The sequence below is a fragment of the Camelus ferus genome, chromosome 15, assembly GCF_009834535.1.
Source record: "Camelus ferus isolate YT-003-E chromosome 15, BCGSAC_Cfer_1.0, whole genome shotgun sequence".
NCBI lineage: Eukaryota > Metazoa > Chordata > Mammalia > Artiodactyla > Camelidae > Camelus > Camelus ferus.
This window is the reverse complement of record NC_045710.1, coordinates 54,392,741-54,413,650: the sequence shown is the minus strand read 5'-3', so window position 1 is coordinate 54,413,650 and position 20,910 is coordinate 54,392,741. Positions and strand designations below refer to the sequence as shown.

At 49.5% G+C, this 20,910-nt stretch overlaps 1 protein-coding gene across 1 annotated transcript in view; it reads right to left on the bottom strand.

The window, feature by feature from the left end:
- SLC4A5 (solute carrier family 4 member 5) overlaps positions 1-20,910 on the bottom strand; it is an 88,844-nt gene that overhangs the window by 31,246 nt on the left and 36,688 nt on the right. The window contains exons 5-14 of the mRNA XM_032497879.1: positions 14,286-14,446; positions 13,305-13,460; positions 12,496-12,591; positions 9,280-9,335; positions 5,896-6,053; positions 5,383-5,470; positions 4,417-4,571; positions 3,889-4,095; positions 2,022-2,196; positions 60-193 (exon numbers count right to left, since the gene is read on the bottom strand). Of these exons, the coding sequence (XP_032353770.1) occupies positions 60-193; positions 2,022-2,196; positions 3,889-4,095; positions 4,417-4,571; positions 5,383-5,470; positions 5,896-6,053; positions 9,280-9,335; positions 12,496-12,591; positions 13,305-13,460; positions 14,286-14,446 (1,386 nt within the window). The remainder of the gene's footprint in view (positions 1-59; positions 194-2,021; positions 2,197-3,888; positions 4,096-4,416; positions 4,572-5,382; positions 5,471-5,895; positions 6,054-9,279; positions 9,336-12,495; positions 12,592-13,304; positions 13,461-14,285; positions 14,447-20,910) is intronic.

Sequence of the window (20,910 nt, the reverse complement as noted above, 5' to 3'; positions counted from 1 at the left end):
CTGGCCTCCCATACTCCCCAGGTGTGACAGCAGGCTCGGGAGTACCGAGGGGCACCTACTTGCTGAAGTCGAAGAGGAGCTTCTCGAAGATGAGGATGGGCCCTGTGCTGCTGAGGATGATAAGAGGCTGCCCCGAGAAGAGGCAGAACAAGGCGCCAGACATGGCGGTGCCCAGGAAACTCTCCATCACTCCCTGGGGGCAAGAGGAGTGCGAGGCTCAGCAGAGGCGCAAGAAGGGGCCTCTCAGACAGGCCAGAACCCAGTTATCTCCCAAGGGCCCAGGCCACAGCGCTCACCCTTTATTCTAGGCCCTCTCCTCCCCAAGTTCTGCTCCCCAACTCTGACTCCACAACTGCCCACAATTGCCAGCATCACATTCTCTCTAATTTCACTTCCTACATGACTTCCATCTGGCACCCTTGGGCCTAGAAAACAGGGCCGCCAACGGTTGTGTTTGTTCCATGCCCCTTCTACTCCCAAAGGACAGCCCACTCGTCCAGCCAGTTATTTATTCATTCAAACATGTTAGGTGCTCTTAGAGGTCAGTCCATTCATTCACTCAAAATCCATTAAGGGCCTACTATGTATCAGCACTGTGCTAGATACCGAGGACCCACGAGTCAACAAGACCACACATCTAGTGCAAGAAACAGACAAGTAACTTGGCAATTTCCATACAGTAGAGTTCTTCAACCTCAGCACCACTGACATTTCAGGCTAGGTAATTCTCTGCGGTGGACGGCTGTCTTGTGCATTGTAGCACGTTTAGCAGTGTTCCTGGCCTCTACACACAAGATGCCAGCAACATCACCTCACCTCCCAGTTATAACAGTTCAAGCTCTCTCTAGACGTTACCCAATGTCTCCTAGGGGTCAAAGTCGTCTCTTGTTAAGAACCACTGTCAAGGGTGTGGTAAGCTGGGATAAGGTGAGGGTGTCATAGGAGAGCACAGTAGGAGTGAAGGCACAATCAGGGAAGCCTCCCAAGAGGCAGATACATGGAAGCTGAGGCCCCAGAATCAAGCAGGGACTTGACAAGGAGAACAGGGTAAGGGGAGTGATGAGAAAGGATGTCTCAGGAAGAGGGAACAGTGTTTACAGAGGCTGGAGCTGGAAGGCAGCATGCCTTTGAAGAACTGAAAGATGATCAGGGTGGATGGGAACCAGAAAGCAGAACGAATGAGGAGGGCAGGAATCTGAGAAAGGGAACACAGGGAGATGAGGCTTGAGAGGCAAGCAGGACCATGTTATGCGGTCTACTCGCGGAAGCTGGGGTTTATGAGCCAAGGATGATGTGTGAATAGCTGGGTCAACCACAGTATCATTGCTCATTGGCAGGGAGGAACAGCAGGTTTAGAGGGAAGATAATGTCCCTGTGAGCTGGGATATCCCAAAGGGCAGCTACATGGACATGTCCAGGAGGCAGCTGGGTATTGAACCAGATTGGTGTGGGCTGGAGACAGGCATTCATCTCAGTTTATCTGGAAAAATGGGTCTTCACCTTGGTGATCTAAGCTTTCTAGTGATTCTATCCTGAAGACCCCATTGGAGAAGACCCTTATTTTCCCCAGGGAGACCTGTGTTGTTGCCATGGTAGTGGCTTATTATCTTTCTAAAATATCTCAACTTCAAGCTAAGAATTTAAGGTTAGTTTTTTTAAAAAAACTATGGGAAGAAGTTTCCACCATTAGCAACTCGATTAATTGGGTTGATTAAATTCACTGAAGCATCAGTGGGAAAAGTTTCAAATAACAAAGCAGATGATTCCCCATAAACATCTGATCTTTTTACATCATCTTTAAATTTCGTCTCTAGCAACATGATATAGATTTAGATCTTTTAATTATGTCAGCTTGTTATTATTTTTTGAAGGGTAAAGGATTACCAAAAGCGATGGTCTGAACCTGGATGGTAGACGAAACCCAGACCGCAGTTTTGGGATTACGGGATGAACTCCTTACCACCCTTTGGTGGCAGCAGGCTTTTCTGAGCTTTGCACTCATGGCCCCTGTTTGCACACACCTGGTAATTGTCAGTGGCATCCCCCAGAAGCCCACCAAAGGTGATTGCGTTGGTGATGCAGCCAAGGTAGATGAATAAGATGGCAGAGATGGACTGAATGTGAAAGCCATCGTAGAAGTCACTGGGGAACCAGGGCAGCTTCCTCTTGACATCCAGACACAGGCCACCGAAGAACCTGCTTGAGACAGGCCCAGAGACTACTTTCTCACCACAGACACCAGGGCAGGGCCAGGGCTACTGACACCAGGGCTACAGAGTCTTGGGTGAGGAAGGGAAATTGACTAGCGGGGGAGGGGAAAGGGATCGTTCCACCAGAACATTTAAGACCAGGGGACAATTCTCTTTTTAGACTGGAGGATTGTGATTGGCACCATCCCCACTGGGAAGAGTGGTCATAGACAGCCTGGGTGGGAGAGGGAAGCCCTTGTGGGAATATATCTTGAGGTCAACCCAACATTCCACGGGGAATGGAAATCCTGGGGTCCACAGATGGCCATCCTCATGTCCCTGATCACCTGCAGTGTACCTGTGCTTGGTAAACACAGGTGTGTCCAACTTCCGGAGACGGAGACATCCTGGTTTATAACAGATTCATCAAAGGCAGATTCTGAACCTTTTAACTGGTTACTTGGTTTCGTGGAACAAACGAGTGGGGAATTTTAGGTTTAGGGAGAGTGTTTATCGGGGATGCTAGTCTCCATAGCTCCTGATGCGTGCTTAGCATGGAGTAGGGATTGTCAACCTTGGTACTATTGACACTTTGGACTGGATCAGCCTTTGCTGTGGGGAGGAAGTCCTCCTGGATTTTAGAATGCTGAGCAGCATCCCTGGTCCCTCTCCTCTAGAGACCAGCAGCATCTCCTGTCGAGTCGTGCAAACAAAAATGTGTCTGGACATTGTCAAATGTCTCCTGGGTGAGGATGGGGGCAGGGGTGAGTGGAGTTGCCTCCACTTGGGAACCAGTGGCTGCTGGAGAGCCAAGGGCATGCAAAACATGACTCCCTTCTCAAAGCCATGATTTACACAGAGCTTTCAGGATCATGTCCTTTCCTAAATTTAGATCAACCCAAGTTATTCCAAGAGCTGGCAAAGAAACCCAAGGCAGGAAAAATTTCTCTTGTTTTCTTTTAAAAAAAAAGTGGGGGGTGGGGATTGACTAGGAAACATAAGGTGCAAAAAATTTCAAAAGTTACTGTTATGGATGGAATTGTGTCCCCCAAAAAGATACATCAAAATTCCAAACCTGTGCTTTTGACCTTATTTGGAAACAGGGTCTTTGTACGTGAAAACAAGTTAAGATGAGGTCATTCGAGGGGGCCCTGATCCATGACTGGTGTTCTCATAAGGAGAGGAAACGCTATAGGAAGGCAGAGACACAGCGAGAACACCGTGTGGTAGCACGGGCAGGGATGAGCGTGAGGCAGCGACAAGCCACGGAACCCCAAGGGCTGCCTGCCACCACCAGGAGCTGGGGAGAGGCGAGGAAGGATTCCACCCAGAGTCCCAGAGGGAGCCTGCCCTGCCTGATTTGGAACTTCTGGACTCCCGAACTGCAAGAGAATCCATTTCTGCGGTTTAAGCCAACCAATTTGTAAATACTTCATTTTGGCATCCCTGGAAGGGAGCCCTGAGAAAAGCCTGGGTTCCCCCCATTGGAGCGCGGGTTCTCCCTTCCCCCTCCCCCCAGGCAACTCTTTCGCGGGATCCAGCAGGGGCTTTGAGGGGCGGGGAGGAAGAGCGGTGGCCAGACGCCCCGGCCGGGAGGGGGCGCTGCAGACAGCGGGAAAGGGAGCGGGTTCCTAAAGGGTGGGTGAGAAGAAGAGAAATCTAAGCCAGCTGGCGTCACCGACAGGCCTAGAGCGGGCACCTTCCTGTCCAGATGAGCTCTTCCCCGATCTCGTGCACCGCGGGCATCTCTCCGTCATCCCCGCTGCTGCCTCCGGCGGCCCCGCTGCCGCCGCCGCCGCCGCCGCCTCCGCCTCCGCCTCCGGCGCCGCCCCCTGCGGCCCCTCCACCGCCTCCCCCAACAGAGCCGTTCATCTGGCCTAGCTCAGTCGGGGAGAACACGGATTTCCTGGAAGGAGAAAGGGGACAGGGAACATTGGGGCTCCAGCCCGGGGAATAGCTCAGCACCCCTTACCTCGCCAATTCAAGTCATCAGCTGTCTTGAAAATACAGAGGACAATGCAGTGACACAGGTCACTCAGATTTTACAGATGTGCACAGTCAGCATATTTGCTTCTGTTTTTTTTCCTTAGAGAAATAAAATGAAACTGGGACAAAAAAGTATAAAACCCTGTATGCTGACAACTTTCAAATCCAAAAAAAGAAACAGACAGACTGAAAGGTCCCTCCGAACCACTTCTCCGCTTGCCGCCCCTTCGTTCACACACACCTCTTGTCGGCGGAAGGGACCTTCTTGGGTGGCTCGATTCGGATATTTGGGTCCCACTCTCCAGGGGGAAGCACGATGACCTCGTCCAGAAACTCATCGATCCCGGCGATCAGGTCCTCCCGATTCCGGGCTTTGTAGGCCACGTCGCTGAAGAGCTGGCAGCGAGAGACAGGAGAGGAGACAGGTCTGCGCTCATCCACCTCCCGGGAGGCTCACCACATACACTTCCATAGAAAATCACTTTGGACCATTGCCCCTGCTGCCAACCTGCTCTGAGTTTCTGAGATGAGAACAGAGCGCGGCAGGTGAAATACGGTGCAGTGGGAACAGCAGGCCTTGGGTCCCCTCGCGGACCTGCAGGCCAGGTCTGGTGCACCAGCTGGACAACTTGGGTTGCGTTACTTAACCTTTCTGCCCTCAGTTTCCCACGGAGCAAGTGCGTTAGGAGGCCTGTGCAGAGCCCAGTTGGCGAAGCTCAGATATTTCAAATCTGTTGGTAACATCCTAGCCCTTTATCTTTGGAGGGCCAGGCTGCATCATCTCACACTGTCTCCAGAGTGTTTCCTGACTTTACAGATCTTACACTGAGTCCACATCAAACCACTTCCATCCAGCTTCTCCGTCTCCGAGCCTTGGCCCCTGTTCTCTTTGCCTGGAATGCCTGCCTCCTAGGCTTGGGCTGGGTCTACCTAACTCCTGCTCATCCTTAGCTTTAAAGCCCCCTCATGTGTAAAGGGCCCCCTGACTACGTGGGCAGTCAGCACCTGGTTCACACTAGGATTATAGGCCTGTCTCTCCCATTTGACTGGTGCTCTTAAAGGGCAGTAACTATCCCCTCATTCTTACAGTCCTCACATTCTGCACAGGACCTGGCACACAACAGGTGCTCAAACGTGCCTGTTGGATGAGTGAATGCATGCAGTGTTTGATGCAGGAGCCATGACATTCAGGAGCACGTGCACTTACGTCATCTACCATGAGGGTTGCAATGGCTCTGCCAATTTCATTGTAGGATTTTGCTCTCCCAGAAGGTCCCAGCAGTATGAACAAAAATCTGCCAGGAAGAAGGAGGAAGCAAGGGAGAAGGACAAATAGAAGCGGATGAAGAGAAGGATTTTCTGGCCCTAAATAATATGCACTCTTCACTTTTTAACTGGCCATAACCATGTCCCTTCCCGCCTCTGAATCCCGTATGTGCTTTGGGAGACATTCCTCTTCACTCCCGCCTGAGCACCCTCCCTGCACTCTGGTGTCCCAGAGCCCCCTCAACAGCATCTCGCCCAGCTGTTGGCTGCTTCTTTTTTATGATTATCTTAAATAAACGCTCTAAACTCTTCCCGAGTCAGACTGTCCTCCCTGGCCAATTCCCTAATTTTTCGTCTTCATTTTAGGGGTGTCTCCAACAGCACTGCTGGCTGAGTGCACGGACAGATGGCCACCCAAGGGTGGGTGTGGTGGGCAGGTTTCAAGGGATCTCACCTGGTGGGGACAGGGACCTCGGTCACTCCTCCCAGCATGGCAGACTGGATGAGACGCACGAAGGCGATGAACGGCTGGTCCAGGAAGTCCACCTCACCCACTAGCACATTGGAGGCTTCTGAGTCCTTGGGGATCTTCTTCATGAATTTGTTTTTCAGCTGGTCAGTGAGGGGGACAGGAGACACCCATGCATACTCACAGGCAGTGGTTTCTGCTCTCACTCACCGCCCCCCCCATTCAGAGTGCTGCGGAGTGGGTGCTAAATTTATAAAAATTTTCCCAGCGTTTAAGAGACTGAAGGAAATGACCCAACACTCCCCTAGTCTGCAGATGAGGACACTCAACGTTGGCTAACCCCAGGGACCAACCAAGCCTTTTGTAGATGGGAAGAAACAGGCAATGACTTGACCCCTAAGACATCTCTTGATGGGTGGAAACTTTGACTTAAGGGGAGCTGAGGGGTCAGAGAAGTGAGCCCAGGTTTGCTGGACACCAGGCCTCATCCCCAGCCTCCGGCAGCCCAAGCATGAAGGAGTCTTGGCTCTTACACTCTGGCCACCCAGCCCTCCCTCTTTGCCTTCACCTTGAGTGGCTGTGGGAGGAATGAGGCCAGCTTGATGGCCAGAGAGGACATGATTTGTTTTCTCTTTGCCACCAGCTTCCTGGTTGACAGGACCCCCAGGACCATGACTTCAAGTCAGTGGGAGACTTCTGGGGACCACCTGGGAAACTCATAGCTTCTGAGCCTTTCCAGCTGAAACTCTGGAAATGCCTTCCCTCCAGCCCCTCTGGCTGGTGTCTGTCCAGGGCAGGAAGGTCAAACAGGCAGAGGGGGTGGGGTCCAACGTGAGAGATGCTGGAACTGAGCCCTCTGCCCCTAGGCAGTCCCACCCTCTGCAGTTATGACGTCCACCCTGCGGTTAAGACGCTGACTCCTCCCGAGTCCACTTTGACAATGACAGTGCCCAGGGGTGGTCACCTCCGTGCTCTTCTTAGTCTTTAACATCTGACATTTAACACGCATTAGTTTTTCAGATCATTTTCCCTCTGGACAGCAAGGGGATGGGCAAGGGACAGAGGCAATTTCATAGAGAGAGGTGGAGAGGGAGCGTTTGGGGAGGACAGGGCTGGCGGAAGCCCACAGTGGCCAACAAAGGAAGAAAGGGCCCAGAAGGTGGAGGTGAGCGCTGCAGAGAGATCCTGTGGACGCCACAGTTTTGCCACCCACTCCCCTTCGGTGGGACGCTCTCCTGTGGGCACAGACATGTTTGTTTCTCATAAGCTCAGTGAAGGTGGGCTCCTTCAGGCCCCAGGGAGGGGTCAGTTGTGCGCCTGGGCATGGCCAACAGGTCCTGCCCCTTTGGGCCCACAGCCATCTCCTGATTTGACTCATGGCGGCCTGATACCCACTGGGTCAGGGGCCTACCAGCACTGGAAAAGGCTTGTGAGCATGGGCTGCACACTTATAATCTTATAAATCTATATAAAAAAAAAACCAAAACCCTAAAACTCAGCCCCAAGGACCCTAACGCAGGGAGAAGCAGCAAGGGCACGAGTTAATGGGAAGCCCAGAGTCCCCACAGCTCATGGAGTCCCTTTGTCCCAGGTGCAGTCAGCTGATTCATAAGCAGGTTCCTCAGGATGGAGGGCTGCACAGTCCCCCTGCCAACTCCGTGTCCCCGGGCATCAGGCAGGGAGCAGGTCCGGGGGGCAGGAGGAGAGGTGGCTGGCAGGACTGCCCTGGAGAATAAGGCTTTGAAAACAGCCAATGCTCTGAGTGGCCCAGGCAGCCCCCTTATATTCCAGGAGCAGAGAGGAGTGAAACGGGGCCTTGGTCCTCCCTTGCAGGTTGTGACCCCAGTAAGGAGGCCAGGGTGGAGGCATCCCAGAAATGGGCCCTGCTGGCCTTCTGGCCACCCTAGCTTGGCAACAATCTGGATGTGGGCTTGTCCCACCAGGGCCCTGCTGACCCCACTGCCTGAACCCAGGGGACTTTGGCGCAGCTCTGCGGAGCCACAGCACCCAGCCACACGTCTGAATCCATGCTCTGCTCCCTGGGAACTCGCTGCCCAGGGCCGATGTGGAGTGATGAAGAAAGATACACCTAAAAGAACACCCCTGTTGTACAAAATTGTCCCCACAACAAGCCACTGCCGCTGCAAATACTGAGGAGCAGCATCTCCCAACCAGTCAGGCGAGCTGGACGCTGGTGCCTGGCGTTGGGCCCCGGTCCCTAAGTCAAAGGCGGCAGTGCCTGCGGAGAGCAGTAGGACCCTTCTTAGCGCCACTCAGACAGTCACCGAAATAGGCCGTGAGAGACTTTTACCAGTAAATGCTTTGTCATCATGGCTCCACTGTCTGTGCACGTGACTATAGTAATGTGGGGTTCTTCTCAAAATAACATCCCAGAATACTCACTCATTCCTAACTCACTCCCAAGTTAGGGGATCTAGAGTCAGACCTTCTGGACCAATCATGGTTCTGGCATCCTCCAGCCCCAGGAACTTGGGCTAGTTATGTACCTGCATTAAGCCTGTTAACTGCGGGGAGGAGGTGCTAACTGTCCCGTCGTGCTGCACAGAGAAGGCCCTGCACGGTGCCGTGCGCTGCAGTGTGTGGACCTGAAATGTTGGCTGATGCTCCTGTGAAGGAACACTTCCGTTCTGCCTTCCACGATTAGGGAGTGCCTTGAAGGCCTGGAGGTCACCTGAGCTCCTGAGGCATCTATGCCAAATTTCAGGTTTCCTTTATCACCTTTCTTCCTACTCCTGGGGGCACAGGCAAGGGGACCATGGGACCCTCTGCCCCTGAAATGTGCAGTGTTTGGAAGTGAGGACAGCCTCCTGTGGGCTCCCCTTGGGGCACAGTCATGGGGTTCCCGGGCTGTGGGCCTTAGAACGTGGACTCAGCCTGTTTGTAGGATTCTGAGCTCATCAGTGGGAGACAAGAACTGGCTTGATCTTGCACCAGACGAGCAGATACCCTGCTGGGCAGTCCAGCTGACTCACAATCATTGTTGCCCCCGCAGGGAGGCCCCACTGCTTTCCTCTATCAGCCCACGTTCCCACTTCATCATTAAAAGTGCTCGTGGGTCATGGAGGAGGTGAGACTGTGTGGTGGTCTTCTCTCTCCCATAAATCCCAAGTTCAGGGATAGCCAGCATCTCATCTGATCACATCTCCCTGTCCTGGCACAGAGGGTCTGGCACAGAGCCGGCACCCAAGTGATGGACAGGGCAGAGTCACCAAGGCAGCCCAGAGCCCCACCCGGGCCCTTCCTGGGGACTCCCACTTTTTCATGAGAATGGAGTTATGCCTGCAGGGGCTCCCTTCCCCTGCAACCAAAGGCTTCGTCCTGCCCTGGCCAAGTGCAGGGCTTTACTACCTGGTCTGTATTTGGGGTGTGAGAAATATCATTCATGCTTCTGCTCTGGGCGTGACCTAGGAGGGAAAGAAAAGAAGGTGCATCAGGAGAAACCAGGTCTCACGGGTCCTTTTCTCTCGGTCTCTAAGAGGCTTTTCCCAGCTTCACAACCAAAGCAAAACCCTCTCCCCTAATCTTGCAGCCCCTTTGAGCTAACATCCTCCTTTCCCTTCCTTTCAATGGCAGCTTTCTTGTATTGTTTGTTTTCTGAGGGGAAGGTAATTCATTTTCTTCATTGATGTCCGCTTGGAGGCGGTACCAGGGATTGAACCTGGGACCTCTTGGATACTGAGCATGTGCTCTACCGCTTAAGCTACACTCTCCCCACCTCGATGGCAGCTTTCTTAAGAGAGTTGCTGGAGCCCAGGTTCTACGGCTTCCTTCTCACTCCTCAATCTGTTGCGCCCCAGTCCCAGAGCCCCGCCCCACCTTCTTGGGCAGAGACCAAGCTGTCTGCTCTGCACCAGGCCCTGGAGATGCGGAGGGACACAGCCACACTACCAGGTGAGGAGCCAGGTGTCCCTAAGCTTGGACTTTGATGGGGAGAGAGCAGTTTCAGCTGTGTCCTCTATGACTCATGCGAGTCTTTAAAGCTGGCTGGGGATGCGGCTGGCAGAGGGAAGGAAGGTGGGCCCCCGGGGGGGGCAGTGCTGATGAACTATTTGAACTGCGGACAGTTCCCTTCTCCATTAAGGCAGAAGAAGTTGAGCTGTCATTTCCCACCAGTGGCCAGACCCAGTGCACACCCTCACACCTATTATTCCTTGGCCTTCTGTGGCCTGTGGTGTCCCCTCACTTCCAGACCTATGCTCTCCCTCGGCTCCCCTCTTCTAATTTCCACCCAGGAGCCTCTCCTGATGGGCCCTCCTCAGGGCCTTGCTTTGTTCTCAAACCCTCCAGCAACCTCCCTGCCTCCTCCTTGGTCAATCACACCCACTTCCCCATCCACATTTGGGCTGAGGAGGCCCAGGTTGAGTCTTCAGTCCAGATGTCTCTCCTGAGCTCCAGACACCTCTGAGAGCCCCACCTGGCACCTCAAAGTCAACATACTGGGAAATGAAACTCATTGTCTTCCATCAGATGACCCCCTCTGCAGACCCAATGCCTCCTCCCTCATCCACTGGCTTTCGAGCCCATAAGAGCAGCCTCGACTCCACCCTCTTCCTCACCTCCCACTCCCCACCAGTCACTGAATCCCAACAGGGCCCTCCTCTCTCCATTCTTGCTCTCACTGCCCGAATGTGGGCTTCATCTCTTTGAGGCGGGAAGCCCCATAAAAAGACCGGCAGGACCCCTAGGCAGGGCTGCTGCTCTTCTCCCAGCAACATCAGGTTCCCTGGCTGGGAAGCTCTACCTCACTTTCTACCTCTAAAGCGGCTAAGTTACACCTAAAATTCTATTGGTTTCCTGAGCTCATTTCTGATTGGTTATTTCCTTCACTCCTGATTGGTTATTACTCTCACTTCTGATTGGTCCACTTCCCTAACTTCTGATTGGTCCATTTGTAGTACTTCAATTGCATGGAGCTCATTCCTGATTGGCTACTTCTCTAGCTCCTGATTGGTCTAGTTCTACAAAGCTTGTTCCTGGTTGGTCAACTTCTGTTATGCCTGATTTGCATACAATGTTGCAAAGTGTAAAACTGACAGCCTATAAAAGGCCTGTGTAAACCTACAGCTAGGGTCCAGAACTTGAAGTGTTAACTCGTCTGGGCCAGCTGGTGTAATAAACGTGAGTTCTTCATCTCTCCAAGTGCCACTTGGCCTCTCACCAGGGATCTAGGTTTCTGTCACAACTGAGCTGTAACACCGAGCTATAATACTAAGCTGTAACATGTTTTTCTGCAACATTTCTTTTCCAGTCGTTTGGCCCCTTTTAGTTTATTTCTCAAATAAAAGTCTGGGCATGGTACCCCGCTGCTTAAAACTTCTCAGGGGTCCCCACCACCCTCAAAATAAAGGCTGGATCCTTTTGCAGGACACATAGGCCCTCTTTGATTGGACCTTCCTTCCCTTAGAATACATTCCTGGTGAGCTGAATCGATGTATTTCCCAGAATTATGAATGTATATTTCAGAATATGGGACACCCTTCACAGCGCCTTCTCCTCACCTGCTGTTTGTTTCCTTTGTTGTAAAGAACACCCTCTTACTCCCCATGCTACTGGAAATCTCCTATTTATTCTCGCAAGACTCAGGAGCAAGTCTAGTCCTCGCTGAGCCTTCCCAGGCGCCACCTTGGGGTGGGGCGACATAGCACACAAAGCTGTAATCCCTTACTCAATCTGGGTCCCCACACAGCATTGGCACTGCATATATAGTGAATAACAGAGCAGAAGGCTCGTCCCAAAGCCAGTCCCTGCCTGCTGACTGCTGGCGTCCCTCTGTGGAATAACCAAGACCAGGGGAGATTGAGAGCATCCTGGGGTCACTAAGAACAGAGAAAAGTCTGCAGCAAACCCGGCAGAGGTCATGTCGGCCACACTCCCCACCTGCCCTCCTGCCATGCATTCTTCAGGCCTGATCAGGACCACAGCCCTGGGATGTCTTGCTTATATCCTGGCATATTAGTAAAAGGGAACTACTCCTTCCCACTGCTTTTCCTTTTCGTTTCCCAAGTTTCCTCTCTCCTTTGCCTCACAGCTCACGGGTCTGTTCGTCCCTGAAAAGGCCGAGTCTGTGACCACGCAGCCCACCTACTCCCAGCACTCAGGGGCTGCGGCTTGGCCAGAGCCCCACTGTCTCGGGGGCATGAGACTGTCATCCCGGAGGGGAACGTTCTCTGACTGTCCTGGGGGAAAGAACTGTTTTTAACTCTGTTTCTAGAAGTCTTTTAACAAAAACAGGACTAATGATCAGTTTGGTGAAAACAAAGGCGTAAGCTAGGTTAAAAATGTTTAGCACCTAGGCTTGCGTATTGATTATGACAGGACTTGATTTAGAGCTGCATTTTTTTTTTTTTGGAGTGATTATTTAGAAAATTACGGTAGTAATTTGTTAATAACCTGAGGGCAGCCCCGGTTTAGGGGAAAAATCAGATTTCTCCTGATGCCTGAGAATTCTAGACAGAGCCTGAGCTTTCCCTCCTCTGCTATGAAAGTCTGCGAGAGTCAGGTCAGCCTGCAGGGCGGCCCCCAGCCAGAACGGAGCTGCCGCGCAGCCGCAGAGAAGACACTCACACAGGTGTCCGTAATGCGCGCTTTGCCGCATCCTCAGGTCCTCGGTGGAGCGATGCAGGCTCGGGCCCGCCGCCGGGCTCCGCGCTGGGCTGCGATCTGGGAGGAGGGACAGAGGGATTTGGCTTCGGTAGACTCGCCGGCGTGGCTCCGCTTCGTGCACTAGCGCAGTCCACGTCTACAATCCTTTCACCTAAATAAAAATGGGCGGCAAGACATGCCTTCCCCTTCCAGGAAGAAAGGATGTTTTGGTGGTTTTGGTTTTGGTTCTTGTTTTTCAAGGTTTTTTTTTCTTGTGTGTGTGAAGCAAATGAATAGTCTGAACATGATCAGAGGAAATATTTGTACTGTTGAAAGTGAGAGACACAATTGATGAAACAGGCACTAGGCGTTGTAGACTACCGAAGTTCAGCCCTGATTCCACAACCTACTGGCCACGTGACCTTCCACAAGTAGCTCAACCTCTCTGAGCCTCAGCCTCCTCGTCTGTAAAATGGGGATGATGAGAGCAGCCCCTAGTCACGGGATTACCGTGAGGACGAAGTGAGTTAACACACGGGGAGCATTCAGACAGTGCCTGGAAGTCCCTGCCGCCGTCATTACCACTTGCTAAATACACACTTTCTAAATAACTCGTCTAAAGAGATTCCTCAAGGCTCTTTGTTTAGCAGCTTTGTACAGATTACTGCACTTATCTGACGGGGCCAGCAGGGCTAGCGTCTGGGCATCTTAGCTCTGGGACAGCAAGGGTGGAGGGACGCTGATTCGAGATGCGCGCACAGAACAAGCCAGCAGCGAACAGCCCTACTCACTGGTGGTGGAGGAGACCGACTTTCCGATGTCGGCCAAGGAGCGGTGGATGGGCTTCTTGGTTTGGTGACGGTGTTTCCTCAGGAGGACGTAGCTGACCCTCTCGCGGAGCTCTGGCCGAAGGAGGCCGTCCTCAATTTGCTTCTCAATGACATCATCTAAGTGGGAAACAAACACACCTCGTCCACGTGGGACAGCATGACCAGGGATGTGGGGGTCTTCAGTTTCATCTGCTATTAGTGGGATCAAAAGCGAGCTAAAAGAGGCAGAGGATATAGAAATAGTTCCACCTTTGCCACAAACTGGAAATTTGGATCAGTCATGCACCCTCAGCCTCCTCGTGTGTAAAAGGGTGTGAGCATATCTGTGGGTGTTGGTGCATGTGGGTGCCTGTGTGGGTGCAGGAGTCTCTGCTCTTTCTATCAGTAACATTGTGGAAAGTAAATGAAATTGCACACATGAAAGTACCCTAAGAAGCATGAAAGTACTATGGTAAATGGGTTTAGTCCTAACGTGATTCTTTTTAGAAAAGTATTTTGGGCAAAATAGTTCTGGCAAAACTGAATGTGCTGGAACAAAATTCGCAAGAAGTTTTAAGGATGATAAGGCAAGCCACTGCCTCCCTTTGCCACTCCATCAAATGAGAGCTAGTTTCCTAAAGATGAATGATGTTCCATTTACTCTGATGAGAAACAGGTTGCCATGGCAACAGATGTCTGCAACCATGCTACAAACCCCATCCAACCATGTCTCCCTTGGGCTATATTGCTGGCTGCATTTCAGAGGCTGGTCTTTCCTTCCCTACATGGAACTGAAACTTGTGACACTGCCTTGGGAGCTTCAGATCCAAAGCTTGGTCTCTGCAGAATCAGGTGGGCATCAGAGGTGGGCATGTCACACAGACCAAGGGTGGGCATGAGATGGGGTGAGGGAGGGGGGGATGCTGCCCTAGTTTGAGGGGGTCACAGTGGTCCCCACCTCACCTATGATCTGCGGTAAGGAGCCGCTGTCCAAATCCAGCAGCACCGTCCCCGTCTGCAGGCAGGTCCGGAGCTCAAAGAGGCTGTGCAGGGACAGTGTGGACACGTGGGGCTTGCTCCAGCGTTCGCCTCCTTCCTCCACCTTTTCTTCAAACTTTATCCACCTGGAAGGGTGGGGATGGGGCTCAGCATGGCCAGTGTCCTCAGGAGGAGCCCCCAGCTAGGTCTCCTCAGGAGAGGGGTGCTGGCTCACAAGTTGTGTTATGCACATTGTTGGGGCATTGATTCTAGACTTACTGGCAGAGGATCTCCTAGGGACTCCCTCACTCTGTCCCCCACTCCTCCCGATGCTTTCATGCTCAAGACAAAGTGGCATCAGAGAAGGACCCTAATAGGCATGAGGGGTACTTTTGGGGTGGTGGAAGTGTTCCAAAATTGGATTTGGTCTGGTTGCGCAAATCATTTAATTATACACTTAAAACAAGGGAAATTTATGGTATCCTGTAATAGTAGAGCTATTAAGAAAATTGTCAGCTGGACCCTAGTCACCTGTCAACTGGTCACACGTGTGTTCAGCGTCGGCCTTAGGGGTGTAGTTTGCTGGGAGCAGGGGAGTATTTCCCGACGGGTCTACTGCAGGGCCTGAGGTTTCTGCAAGGCCCACTCTGGATTTTGGCTCTGAAAGTTCAGGTTATGAACGAAAAATACTGCGCGCCCGTATCAGTAAACAAAGAATGCTGGGCCATCAAGTCATCAGCCAACTCAGGATGCAGACAAGCAGGCAGCCCTGCCTCTGCAGCCACCCCCAGCAGTGCCCCCTGCGGGGACTCAGGATGGGACGCACAGGAGGCTGGCCCTCGATAGCCAGGTGCTCATCAAAGGAGTGATTTCAATCAGCCCTGACCTTTGTGCCTTCCCATACATAGAAAAGCACTAAAATCCAGAGCTATCTGGTTTTCTTTAATTAACAGTAATCTTTTGATGTTCCAACTACCTGGTCTTTGTTGTAAAAACTCCTATATATCCTGGCTCCTCCTCTACCTCTTCGGAGCGGTCCCTCCGGGCGATCTGAGAGGCTGTCATCCTGGGTTTGAAGGGTTTGAGTCCTCAGAAATGTCCATCGAATAAAACCTCAAGTTTTAGGTTGTGCATTTTATTTCAGTCGACAGGTTAAAATCCAAATGTCATTTGGGGAAGGAAAGAATTTGTCAACTGAAATAAATGCGCAGCCTAAAAGTTAAGAGTTATGTTTTATTTGGCAGGAGGACTTGGGCTGGGGTGACAGCCTCTCAGATCACTCTGAGGGACAGCTCTGAAGAGGTAGGGGAGGAGCTAGGAAATATAGGAGCTTTACAACAAAGACCAGGTGGTTGGAACAATAAAAGATTGCTTGTTATCTAAAGAAAACCAGGCATCTCAAGTTAAAGAATTTAGTGCTTTTCTGTGTACGGGAGGAAGCAAACATTTGGGTTCATTGAATTCATTCCTTTGACAAGCATCTGGCTATCTAGGGCCAGCATTCCGTCCTTTCTTATTCTGAGTCTCAGAATAAGACTGATGGTGCTCAGAGGGCACCATTGTGAGTGGCTGCAGAGGCTGGGCTGCAGGCCTGTCCTTACTGGGGGAGGGCGGCAGCCGCTGATGACTTGGTTTCAGCATTCTTTGTTTACTGATATGGTTGCAGTATTTTCATTCACAAATTAAATCAAGGATGTATAGGAATCTGTCCCTTCTAGAAGCCTTGGAATCATAGGCTAGGGTGGCAGGGCAAGTGGGAAGTCCTCAGATAGCCCTGTAGGGGGCAGCACGGGACAGCCTGGAGAGCCACCGGGAAGCAAGGTCTCCTGGTTGGAGATCTGTTAGCGAGCAGCTCAGCTTTATAAGATGTCAACCTCAAATTAATGGGTGACTTCAAGGTAGCCCAGTCAAAATCGCAAGGGAGTATTTTTGGGCTGTGACCATGTAATTCTAAAGTTCCTCTGAAATAGTAAATGTCTGAGAATGGTTGGGGAAAGTCTAAAAAAGAACAGGAATGGGGATGGAACATGATTTTAGCAGCTATAAAAACTTACTGAAAACCTTCAGTAATTAAAGCAGTGTAATTCCAGTCCAGTTACAGACAAAGGGATCAATAACACAAAAGTCCAGAAACAGACCTGAGCCCCCATGGGAGTCTGGGTTTTGTTTTAAAGATGACCAACCTAAAAATAAAAAACTTAAGTCCCTGCTTCGCATCAAACACTGTTAGATTCTATACGGATTAAAGGCCAAATACAAAAATAAATCTGTAATGGAATATTGCTGAGACTTAAAAAAAGAGGAAATATTGACGCATGCTACAATACGGATGAAACTTGAAGACATTATGCTAAGTGAAATAAACCAGTCACAAAAGGACAAAAACTGTGATAAGATTCCACTTATATGAGGGACTTAGAGGAGTCCAATTCATAGAGACGGAAAGTAGAATGGTGTTTGCCAGGGGCTCAGGGGAGCAGGGAAGGGGAGTTATTGCTTAATGAGTATAGAGTTTCCATTTTGCAGGATGAAAGAGTTCAGGAGATGGATGATAGTGATGGTTACACAACAGTGTGAATGTATCAGTGCTACCGTGCTGTGCACGTACAGATGGTTCAGATGGTAAAGCTTATGTTATATATTTTTTACCACAATCAAAATAAATAAATAACAATGTTAAAATCTATAAACAAAATATAAATATACTAGAAGAGAAAAGAGTATTCTTATATTCTTGGTTGTGGAGAAAGAATTCCTAAACAAGATGTAAAGCCATAAAGGAAAAAAATGGGCACATTTTGTTACATAAATAAACTAAGCTAAAATCTCTCTATAACAGTAAGACATAAATGAAATTCAAAGAAGTGCAACACATACAGAAAATATTTGCAACCAACAGGGTATCAATGGACTGACATTTACATGGAAACAACCCAAATGTCCATCAATAGATAACTGGATAAAGAAGATGAGGTATATTTATACAATGGAATACTACTCAGCCATAAAAAGAATAAAATAATGCCATTTGCAACAACATGGATGGACCTGGCGATCGTCATTCTAAGTGAAGTAAGCCAGAAAGAGAAAGAAAAATGCCATATGGTATCGCTTATATGTAGAATCTAAAAAAAAAAGGACACAAATGAACTACTTATTATTTATAACTAAGATGATTGATTTCTTGAACATATGTGAGCACATTTGACTCTCCTTTATGATTGGATTACTGAATTCTGTTGATTCTTATTTTGTGGTTGGCTTTATTCCTTAGATAATTATGTAAGTTTAAAAAGCTAATACTCTAAACTGTTCTTAGAAACAATGAACAGTACATATATGGGCACTCAAAGACTGTATGTATGTATATGAAACATATGTGTGTATACAGTGTAGCCACACAGCCTTCTTGGAGTGGGGAACTGGGGAGTCTTTTTCAGTTTTGGCATACGTGTCTTTTGACCCAGCAGTTCGATTTTCTCAGAAATTGTTACAGGAATAGCATTCCACATCTGCACACTGTACTGTGTGTACCAGGAGACGCTCACTGCAGCTTTGTCCGTTCAGATGAAGAACTGGGAACCATCAGTTTTCAGTAGGATGGGGCATGGTCACATCAGTTCCATCCATTCATGCTGCAGAACACCCCTCAGTGGTAAAAAAGCACGAGGGTGAACTATGTGTACTAACAGGATGCACAGTAACACCTCATTTTATGTAAAAAAGAAAAACACACACATGCATGCGTTTGTGTGTTTGCACATGGGTCTGACAATGCCCGGCATAAATTTTGGAAGGATCCCTGTCAAGTGGATTTAAATGTTTACTTCTGAGGGGAGGGGTGGGGTCGTTGGTGGGGGTACGGGTTAAGAGACTCTCACTCTACTTGAGTTAATTAGTGTAGTAAGGGCGCAGCCCGTGGGGCCAGACCACTAGGCTTTGAATCTCAGTGCTACCATTTACTAGCTGTAGACCTTGGGCAAGTTACCCAATCTCTCAGCACCCTTGTTTCCTTCAGGAGTAATCATAGTTCATAGCAATTAGAGAAGCACCTGGCACACAGCGCACACTTTGCTAGTGTCAACTATTGATGTGAAAATAATGAATATGGCTTTTGTAACTTTAGAAACAAGAAAATGAGAACGTAAAGGCATTCAAAGTGCTCCCAACCAGAAGACAACACAAGTGATATTCCAATGACTTCCGTTGTAGATCTGTGTGTACAGACATACCCGCGCACGCAACAGACACACAATTTTACACCAATGACACCATATCTAATGGATATCCTTTCATGTCTGTAAATATTCATATCATTTTAAAGACTCTTTAGTATTCCACTGTATGAGTGGACCACCATCATTGATATGAATGATCCTTAGTTGGTGATCATTTAGATTATTTCTTTATTTATATTCTTTTAAAATATTTTTATTTATTTATTATTTTATTATTTTATTTTGGTGGGAGGGAGTAATTAGGTTTATTTATTTTTAGAGGAGGTACTGGGCTTATATCCAGAAGGAACCCTACTACAGGATGACACCTGCACCCCAATGTTCATAGCAGCATTATTTACAATAGAGGAGGTACTGGGGCTTGAACCCAGGTCCTCGTGCATGCTAAGCATGTGCTCCACAACGTGAGCTATACCCTCCCCCCTATATATTCTTTAATTACACCCTTTATTACAAACAAGGCTGGTTTGAAAATCTCTGGCCTCTGCTTGATAAATTTCGTTACAATTAATTCTCAGAAGTTGAACTGCTGTGTCTGCACATTATTGAGTGTATGATGCACATTGTCAAACTGTTCTCCAAAAAAATGGTGCCAATTCATACTTGCACCAGTGGACAGGAGACCTCGCCTTTCTCGAAGTCTCTCAAACTAGTCATTCTTTTTCGCCTCTGTTCATTTGGTCATTGGAAAATTATATCATATTTGCATTCTTTTGATTACGAGTGAGGTTGAACGCCTTTTCCTTTGTCAGATTTCCTCTTTACACAATCGTGTGAGTATTTTGCATTATCAGTGTTTAACGTCCTGATTCAATACATTTACTTGAGATCAGTTAACCAGGAGCCTGATGGGGCCTTGGGGGCCTGGATGGACCCAGGATAGGGAGGTTTGATTAGAGGAGGCCTGGAAGGTAAAAACCTAAAACATGGAGTTAAGCATCTATTTGCCTCAGAAACTCACCAAGATGTAGTTGGTGTTTTTTTTTACCAGGCAAATATATTTGGGAGAACACGGTTTAAGTTACAATAGATCCAAGTCCGTATGCTATCAACACAAAGGTTTTCTAAAAGTTGTATTAAAATAAGGGTTTGCAAGGAAGAGATGAATGGACAGGTCCAAATGTTTTGGTCAGAAGCAGCTCATTCTTCTCCTTGAGAGTCTTTCTCCTATTTAATCACTCAAATTGCCCCCCTTTTCCTCTAAAAACACACAAGATAAATTACACTGTCTCCTTGCCATTAAGGACCCTTTTGCTGCTCCACAGCCTCACCCCATCCACCCAAAGTTGTGATGTGTCCCAGTGCATGGGGCCATTTGGGTTGATTGCTTTCCACAGTGTCTCACAAGCATCCTGGGTGGACTTGCAGGCAGTTCTCTCCCATGCATCCATCCTTCAGCTCCCTGCCTTACAAATGCAACTCCACCTGAAAAGGTGAGAGTTCACACCTCATTGCAGCATCCTTCTAGTAACCCCAGATAGCGAGGACGATCAGTCCTCCTCACTTCCCAGGACTTCAACTATTTGTACTGTTATAAGCAGCCACAAAACATTAGCTCCATACACAAACAGCCCAGGGCATCAACCCACCTAAGCACAGTCTGCAGAAAAGCAAACTTACCTGTTTCCAGATACAAGGCAGTCCCAAATCAGACCCCTGCTACTAGCATCCTGTGAGAACTTGATTTATTAAATTCCAGGAAACTCGACAGCTTCACTAGGGCTACCTCTTCTGTCTTCCTTGCAACTATCTTGGGAATCCAGGTATTGACACAGGATGCCCAAGACAAGGCGCTTAATTTTGTGCTTTTAATGGCTACAGCTAGACATTAAGCTCCCTGTCACCTGGAGTGGAACATGGAAACGTGCAGGACCCGAGATCTGCAGTCATGGTTTTCAGCTTCAGAGTCTATTAGAATTGCCCGGGGGGGGTTTTAAAAATACTGATGCCTGGATGGTCACCCCGCCAGGAGGGTGGCCTGGCCATGGAACCCCCAGGTTATTTGTGCCCTGAGACTTGATGAGCCTCTGCTCTGTAGCCACAGAGAACCGTGTGGCTCAGGGATAGTCTGGCCTGTCTGGGGTCCCAGTGCAGGCAAACAGCTCTGTGCACATGGGTCCCATTCTTTTTATAAAAGAGAGGACATGGCCTCTCTCCCTTAGGATGGCTCCGAGAACACCAGCTGAAAGGGTGGGGGAATTCCTGGAGCCTCCTTCCTAGTGTGGCCATTCCATGCGTTCATTTCTCTGATTGTATGACTACGGTACGTACTTACACCAGCATCTCTCCAACTTTCATGTGCCTACAGATCACCTGGGGAGCTTGTTAAAGTGCAGATTCTGATTCAGCAGGTCTGGGACAGGGCAAGATTC